The 8,293-nt window shown below is 26.5% G+C and overlaps 2 protein-coding genes across 2 annotated transcripts in view; both read left to right on the top strand.

Annotated features, from left to right (window-relative positions):
* The window catches only part of LOC107440325 (trypsin-1), a 30,042-nt gene extending 24,250 nt beyond the window's left edge, over positions 1–5,792 (top strand). Inside the window, exons 6-7 of the mRNA XM_016053222.5 lie at positions 84–226; positions 2,825–5,792. Of these exons, the coding sequence (XP_015908708.1) occupies positions 84–226; positions 2,825–3,004 (323 nt within the window). The 3' untranslated portion in view covers positions 3,005–5,792. The remainder of the gene's footprint in view (positions 1–83; positions 227–2,824) is intronic.
* A 2,041-nt stretch (positions 5,793–7,833) lies between these two features.
* Positions 7,834–8,293, top strand: part of LOC107440322 (sn-1-specific diacylglycerol lipase ABHD11) — a 39,098-nt gene continuing 38,638 nt past the window's right edge. The window contains exon 1 of the mRNA XM_087154928.1: positions 7,834–7,891. The gene's annotated coding sequence lies outside the window, so the exon portion shown is untranslated. The remainder of the gene's footprint in view (positions 7,892–8,293) is intronic.

An 8,293-nucleotide genomic window follows, 5' to 3' on the forward strand; every position in this document is an offset into this window, starting at 1 on the left:
TTATTATAAAAGTTTTATTTTTATGTGTAAAATTATAGTATTATGTGATAAGATTTGTATAAAATAGTATGTTTATTTCTTAGGTGTTCGAGTAACACCAAGCAGACTACAAGCAGTTGAATTACCTATTGTAAATGACCATGAATGCCGCCAGGCTTATGGAGATAACTTAGCTGAAACTATGATTTGCGCCGGTTACAAACAAGGTGGAAAAAGTGTTTGTCAGGTAAATTCTTATTTTCTCTGGGTTTTAATGCTTTCATTACTATCTCTTTATTCTCTACTTTCATTTAGATTTGTATAAACTGATTGTATTTGATTACAGATAAAACGAGTATAACTCGAGGCTGTTGTCCAGTGCAGTACCGGATACGAGTTCAATTCATTAATATAGTTCTTAAAATCATACAAACTCGAGGTTATACAGAAATATTACACCAACTTACATAAATGGTCTTGGTAACCTTTTTTTTTTATAAAATTTAGAAAATAATAAGTGAAATAAGTGATAAATAAAATGAAATAATATTAATAATAAATGAAATAAGTGATAAATAAAATAAAATAATATAAATAATAAATAAAATAAATATAATAAATGATAAATAAAGCAAAATAGATAATAAATGAACCAAAATTAAATTAAATTAAATTAAATTAAATTGAATTAAATTAAATTAAATTAAATTAAATTAAATTAAATTAAAATAAAATAAAATAAAATAAAATAAAATAAAATAAAATAAAATAAAATAAAATAAAATAAAATAAAATAAAATAAAATAAAATAAAATAAATCTATTAGAAGAGATTAAAGTTAACAACTTTTGCTAGCCTATTTCTTTCAGTTTGCAATTGAAAGTGAAATATTTTGACTTCAAATACATATTTGCTATGTGGTAGTTAAGACTGAATAATTTAAATAGTGTTTAATGAAAATAATAAATAAAAAGATATTAAATTTCCATCACTTCTTGCATATATAGGCGCACGTGGTATCCCTAAAACTATCTATACGTTTAAAAACTTCAAAAATTAAAAAAAATCTCTCTTAAATATAAATGATGTACAGATTTATGAAACATTTATTTAATATAAAAAAATTATTAAGTATATAATGCTGATTTTAGAAAATACTTCGAAGTTCTACCTTTAATAAAAAAAAACGCTTTAAATCAACGCTGTGATTCAAACCCTTAAAGGCAAGAAATAAATCAATAATGAGAAAAAACACTCTAGTTTTTTTCTAAATGAAAATCTTCATTTTCTTTTATTTTTTACTTCAAATCACTCGCAGCTTGTTAAATATACATATAGAGTGATGACATACTTTGCAGTATGTTTGAAATCGTGTGAAGATTTAATGTAAGCTACAAAATTACTTTCGAATCGTAATTCAATATTTCGACTCTTACATAAGTTACTTAGGTACTATGGCCGCTTAAAAACTACAGAATACGCATTGAAAAATATTCATTTCTTTATAAACTATTTTTTTTTACTCAGATTAGGCTGTGAATATGCAAATCCAATAATAATTTAAATTTATCATTTATCTTAATATATATATATATGTATATGTATCATTATAAATTATCATTTTATCAAGATATTAGACTTTGGCAAAAATTTGAAAATGAAACATTTTGCACTTTCTGTCTTTTTAGAGTTATTTGTCTTCTTTCAGAAAAGATAATTCGGTTGCAAAATATACTTGATTCTGTTTACATTATGCTCTAAAATATATTTCAAATCATAAAAGGATTTTAAAACTAATTTGTTAATTTTCTGTCTTTTTTTATTTTTATTTCAGCGACTTCTCTTTATTTCACAATGTACCTTGAATTTAACTTTCAAAATAGTTAAGGCAAAAAACCGCAGATCTAAACTTAATATTGTTTTGCATGACATCCGTTATGGATTTAACACTTAAAATAGCTTGAAATTTATAGTTTTAGCTTGGTGAACTAATACTAATGAAATAATGAATTTTAAATAATACAATATCAGACCATAAAAAAATTCTTTGTATAAAAAAATTCGTCACTGATATTACATTTCTTAAAATTAAGCAACAAGCTCTGATAAATTAAATATTCGAAAAACAGTATAATAGTTTTATCTATCAAGAAAGGGTACTTTTTCCCAAATGTGAATTAAGCTAACGTGAATAACATCGTGAATAAATCACAAACTATGCAAAATAAACAGTTTCGGCTCTATATTCAAGAGCCTTCCATAGTATTGAAACACAGGATAACAAAAGGAAACAGAATAAGAAAAGAAGGAAGGAGATGTAGAGAACAATTTAAACCATGATATAACGAAGAAAAAAAGAAGTCGAATCAACCAGCAATTGCTTCTATCCGAACTTGGCAAGGGAGTCATTCAGAGTCAAGGGAGTCTCAATTTAAAAACATTATTTGAAACATATTATTTCATTCCCAAATGCGTATTTGTTACTGGAAAAAAACACTGATAAAAATCCTGCTAATTACAGATAATTAGAATCAATTACGCAGAATAATAGAGGAAAATTGAATAAGAAAGGAAGGAAGGAGATGTAGAAGAAAAACTTCAAGGAAGATGTTACAAAGAAAATAATAAATCGAATCAACTAGCCATCGCTTCTATCCGAACTTGGGTCATCTCATTTGAAGGCAAAGGCTCCACAACACGAGCCACCCTGCCTCAATTTAAAAATTTTATTATAAATATATTATTTTATTCTCAAATTCACCATTTTGTATTTGTAATTGGAAGAAAAACACTGATTAACATGTAGTTCAATCCTTGAAAACGTATTATTTTTTGTGTATTTTAGGGTGATTCGGGTGGACCCTTATTTCAAAAACATGGTGGTCATGATGTTTTAATTGGTGTTGTTTCATGGGGTGTTGGATGTGCAAGACCTGGTAAACCTGGAGTCTATACCGAAGTGGCTCATTATGTTGGATGGATACAGGACATCACTGGAGGCAGCAGTCGGAAGAACATTGTATAAAAATATATTGTGACATTTTCCTTTCACTAACATGCTATATTTGCGAAAAGTCATACGCACAAATGTATGAGAAGGAAATAATATTAACAAATCTGTTTTTGAGAAATCAGATTTATTTGAGTGTGAAGTTGATAGAAAGGATTTTTCCCACTAATTTTTGTTATAATTTAAGTTTTTAATTGTAAGTCTTTCATTTTTAAATTGTATGTTTTTATCATTGTTTGCAAAAGTATAAAAATAAAAAGCCGATGGAGAAGCTTAGTCCCGAACTCCGTAAAGCTTGCAATAAATAGCAAGAAGAGTTTTGGTTAAGTACAATCGCATAAATTATTGTTCTATATATGGAAACCATAAAAGGCTTCATATAGATAAAGATTTACCAATTTATATGCTAACTGTTTTACTTTATAAATTAAAGCAAGTTTTAATCATCAGTACTGCTATGATGACTCCACGGTACAATACGTTAATAAAGAACGGTTAAAGTTAAGAAAAATTGAGTTTTACATCATTGAATTTTAAATTTTCAGAAAATTAAATTTTGATGCAGTATTTTGCCTTCCAAGAATTACATCCCATTTAAGATAATTATAAAATCAGGTAGTCCTTTTAATGTTTCATCATAGTTCATTGAATTTTTATTACATATTTTTTTATTTATTAACAAAATAAAAAGAATTTACGCTGCATACTTTGTCTTCAAACATTTAAAAATTGTTTTTTTATATACATAAATTTACCCAAAATTTGAAATAAAGAGTTTTAGTATTTCTGTACAGTGGAAATGCAAAGTCAGTAAATAAACTTGATATTAACTATAAAAAAATTAGCCTAAGTAAATGATAATAACCGAAAATCCTTAAGGAAGTTTCTACATGAAAGATCTAAATGAACTGATTAACTTGAACATAAACAAATATTCTTAAAAAGCATTTTTTTAGATTAATCAAAAATGCATCATAACTGAACAGAGATATAAAAAAAGTATATATTTCAGTCCTATTACAATCACGTTTCTAGAAAAAAAGCAAAAGATGCCTGTCTCTTTTTTATTTCTTGGTAGTGAGACATGTTTGTGTCTGTCAAATAAGTATCATAATCATTTAAATGCCGAATTGATCTTCCTATTATAAAGTAACTTGGGAAAAATTTATTATTTATAGCAAAAAACAATTTATAACACTTTTTTGGCGAAAATTCTTTTCATTCTTTCCATGATTCATTAAAAGGAAAAAAAATAACTCATTGTTTATGTCAATCAAAATTATATCACATAACTTAATCACCGAAACAAAATCAATTTTCGTTCTTCCCATAATTCATTGTAGGAAAATGAGCTTTAGTTCTTTAGTCATTAAAAATAATTCATTCAGTTCTATATCACTTTTCTCATGCATTTTGAGAAAAACAAGTAACTAGTTAGTTAATCAAATAACTAGTAAATTAATAATATGTTTTCACATTTATTTTCAAGGACTTAATCATTAGAGATGAAATTATAATTGAGTTACAACTCGTTTATCAAATTACTAACTTGTAACAGACCGATCACGTTAATTTTTTTTTAATTTTTAAATTCAAACTTTCAAGATACCTGCTTTACATCTGCGTTTAAATTTGCTTTCCGCCGCCTTACTTTTTTTTCCCTCTTGAGTGCTAGTTGTTTTTTTTTCGTGACTATGCTTTGTTCCTTGTTAACTATGTAACTTTTAAAATGAGTATTGATTCTAACGAAAATTTACTCCAACCTTTTTTAAGAGTTAATTTAAACAAAATGTTTCAAGTCCAAATATAAATTTGACCAAGTTCCATGCCTGCCAAGTATAATACTCGCCATTCTTCCTTAAAAAAGTTATTTCTTTTAACTTTAATGTAAATTAGGTTGCTCAAATCTGAATACATCTTTAATCGCAGATTAACTACGCAAATTTTTATTAAAATTATTGCTGATTTTGAAAAAAGAAACTGTACTTCCACCTATTTAGTATTAATTCATATAAATATTTAAAATTTAAAATTAAATTTAACCAGCATCTATCTCCTCTAAATCTTATACTGACAGTCTTTTACTAAGGCAATTCTAAAATATAACGTAGGTCAACAGAAATTATTTTTTGCCACAAATTTGGCGGAGACATATTTTTAAAAAAATAAGTTATTTTTAAAAAAAATTATCACCATTTGCGTTGGTCTGATTCGAAAACAGTTTTCTTAAATATATAAAAATGTTAAGCTACTTTAATCACTTATTAATTATTTTTGTATTTATCAGATATTTTATTAAACATAACAGTGATTTTTATTAATCTCACATAATTTCAGATTTTGATTGTTTTTGACAATCTGCTTAGCGTTTGAACTATAATAAATATTACATTAAGAATTTTAAGTGATATCACTTTAAGAATTTCTTTGTTGATTTCTTAACATATAATAACATACTATTTTAGAAAATTTTTAACCTTTTCATTGATATATTAAAATTTTGCTTTTAGCAATAATAAAGCTTAATCTATGATAATACTAGTAGAGATAGAACTTTATCTTCTTAACTTAAATATCTGTTAGAAATCTGAAAATGTAAGTTAAGCTAATCTATGTATAAAACGAATTCATAAGTTTATTTGTAAGTGCAGCTCTAACACTCTTTCAAAAAGACACGTGGAGCAAATCAAGTCACGCTTACAAATTTTCGTGTCAAATGGCCATTTATGTACAAAGAGTGTTTTAAATCGTCATATTTATGAATTAACTTATTTGTATATCTGACATATATGTACTTGTGATCGAGAATAAAAATTTTATAAAATACATCAATGTTTAATTTACTTTTAGATTATTTCCATATCCACAAATGAATGATTTCTCTACAATTTTTACATCCAGCTGACCTTAAAAACCGACTGACGATACAGGGAAGAAAAAATAATTAGTTAAATTTATTGCAGATTTAAATAGGAATTTGGGACCTAGAATTGAAAAATTCACAACATATTAATTAAGGGTAGTATTTGCTGAATATTCTGTAGTGTACATTTATGAACTAACTTCCTAAGGGATTTGTTTTTTTTCTCCTAAATTCAAAATGTAACATTAAATATTTTTAAAACCAAGAGTATTTCCAGAATTTTGTTTAAACTCGTTTTTTTTTTTTTTTGCAAGATTTTTCCCTCTTGAAATTTGGTTTTCTAAAAATATTCTGTAATATTTGAAATTTTACAAACGCAAAGACTTATTCTGTTAAGGCAGAGGGGTGCGATTGTTCTTGTTTTCTAGTGGCGCCATCTATTTCCTAGAATTCGACTTCTGCCACACCCATTACGTCACGCTCGTTTATCGACCCATTCATACATCCATTCATTCATCCACAGATAGTAATTTTGACCTCAATCAGAGAACGATCAACCTCCAATTCAATACCCCCAGAGGTATTGATTTGTTATGGGAACATGGAGAACTTTCCGACTCGGCAGATTTAGCGTGCATCAAACTACATTTTACTACACGGAGAGTCTTCGACCGGCGGGGTTCGAACCCACGAACTCTCGAACATGGGCCCAGCGCCTTACCGACCAGGCTATCCCGGACCACAATTATGTACCTAAAAATATAATAAGTGGAAGGATCCGTTTTATGGAAAATAGTCAACCGAAAAATAATATAATTTATTTTCAATTTTGCATCTTCTAAAACAATGCAATGTTTTTTTGTTAAAATATGAAACTTGAACAAAGTAGGTTGAATAGTTTCTGAGAGACTTCAATGAATTAGATTTAAATTTCTTAAGAGTTAAAAAAAAAAAGAAATATTAAATCGAATTAATTCAAAATTTGGATTCTTTCATGAAAAGTTAAACATTTGGGCAAAAATTAGGTAATTGCAAATGTTTATACATATAAGCTATTATTTAATTTTTTCGTAATACTTAAATTTATTCTGTTTTTTTTTTTAAATAATGTAAAAAATAAATAGCTCAATTCGAAATGATGAATAAATTGTCGAATGAAAAAGAATCTTGTCAGTTTCAGATCAGAAATCTTAAAGGACCTATTTATAATTCATGAACAGAAAACAAACACAGAAACTGAGGACCTGAGAAACTAATATAGAATTGAAAACAAAGTTCAGATTTAATTACAACTATGAAAAAGAAAAAATTCTCCGCTGAAGAAAAAACTATGTTCAAAACTACCATAATGTGGTAACATTTATCAAGTTTCTGGTTCTATGGGAAGACTAAATATTTTTTTAATTTTTCTCAAAAACGCCTTGGCAAAGATTTTGGTAAAATTAACAATAAAATATTTTTTTTTTACTATGCTATAAAATTTTGTAATTTTATCATGATGCCTTATTGTATGACATAAAAACCATTTATTCTGGAAAATTTACTTTTCTCTTTTGCATTGTTTACTAAATGCGTGGTAATAAGAACTATAATTTTGAAAGCCGGAACATTCCAGAAAACAATTTTCATATGAACGGATAAATTATCACAAGAATGATTTAAATACAGTATATTTTAGTCTAATTAACCAGAATTGTGTTTTTTTCTTAACAGAAATATCGTTACCATACAGTTCGGTAATTTTACCAGAATTTTTTTCTCCGTGTTATTATTCTGTTCACCTTTGCATTGTTTATATTCTCTCGCTTCTAAATAAGGCTTATGCAAAACTAATTCTAAAAGTAACTCAGACATATTTCCGAAATTTATTTAGATTAAGAACAGGTGTGGTTAAAAGATATTATGACACATTCATGATTTAATTTATAGTTTAGAAGAATGTACTTTAGAAACTTCAACAATCATTTTGCATCTTACCATAAGAGCTAGAATACATCGATTTTTACTCCAACAGTGTTTAGTGTATGTATTCCAAATAAGTAAGTAAGTTTTGTTCTTTTTAGAATTATCTTATTTTTCAGCTTCCTGCTTGTGAAATTTTCATAAGGAATTAACAGTATAATGCAAATCGAATTGTACTGTTCACCTTCGCTACATTTCTGAAAACCAATGCATTCTATTATCAAAATATAATGAAAAATAAAATAAACACTTAATTTTTACATATAAGGAAGCAGAATATTTTATTAAACGTTAATAGGACTAATTAGAGAATTTCAGTCAAACAATCTTAGTTTCGTATTTTTTGCCAGGGCAAAATGTTGAATAAACCAATTACACTTGCGTCCTCCTTAATAATTATTTTGATTTTCAAATGAATTTGAGAAAAAAATATCTATTTAAATAACTTTTCTCCGATACTCTAATTCCAGTGTTTTAAT

Source organism: Parasteatoda tepidariorum, chromosome 11 (genome assembly GCF_982258835.1).
Source record: "Parasteatoda tepidariorum strain Cologne lab strain chromosome 11, Ptep-v5.0, whole genome shotgun sequence".
NCBI lineage: Eukaryota > Metazoa > Arthropoda > Arachnida > Araneae > Theridiidae > Parasteatoda > Parasteatoda tepidariorum.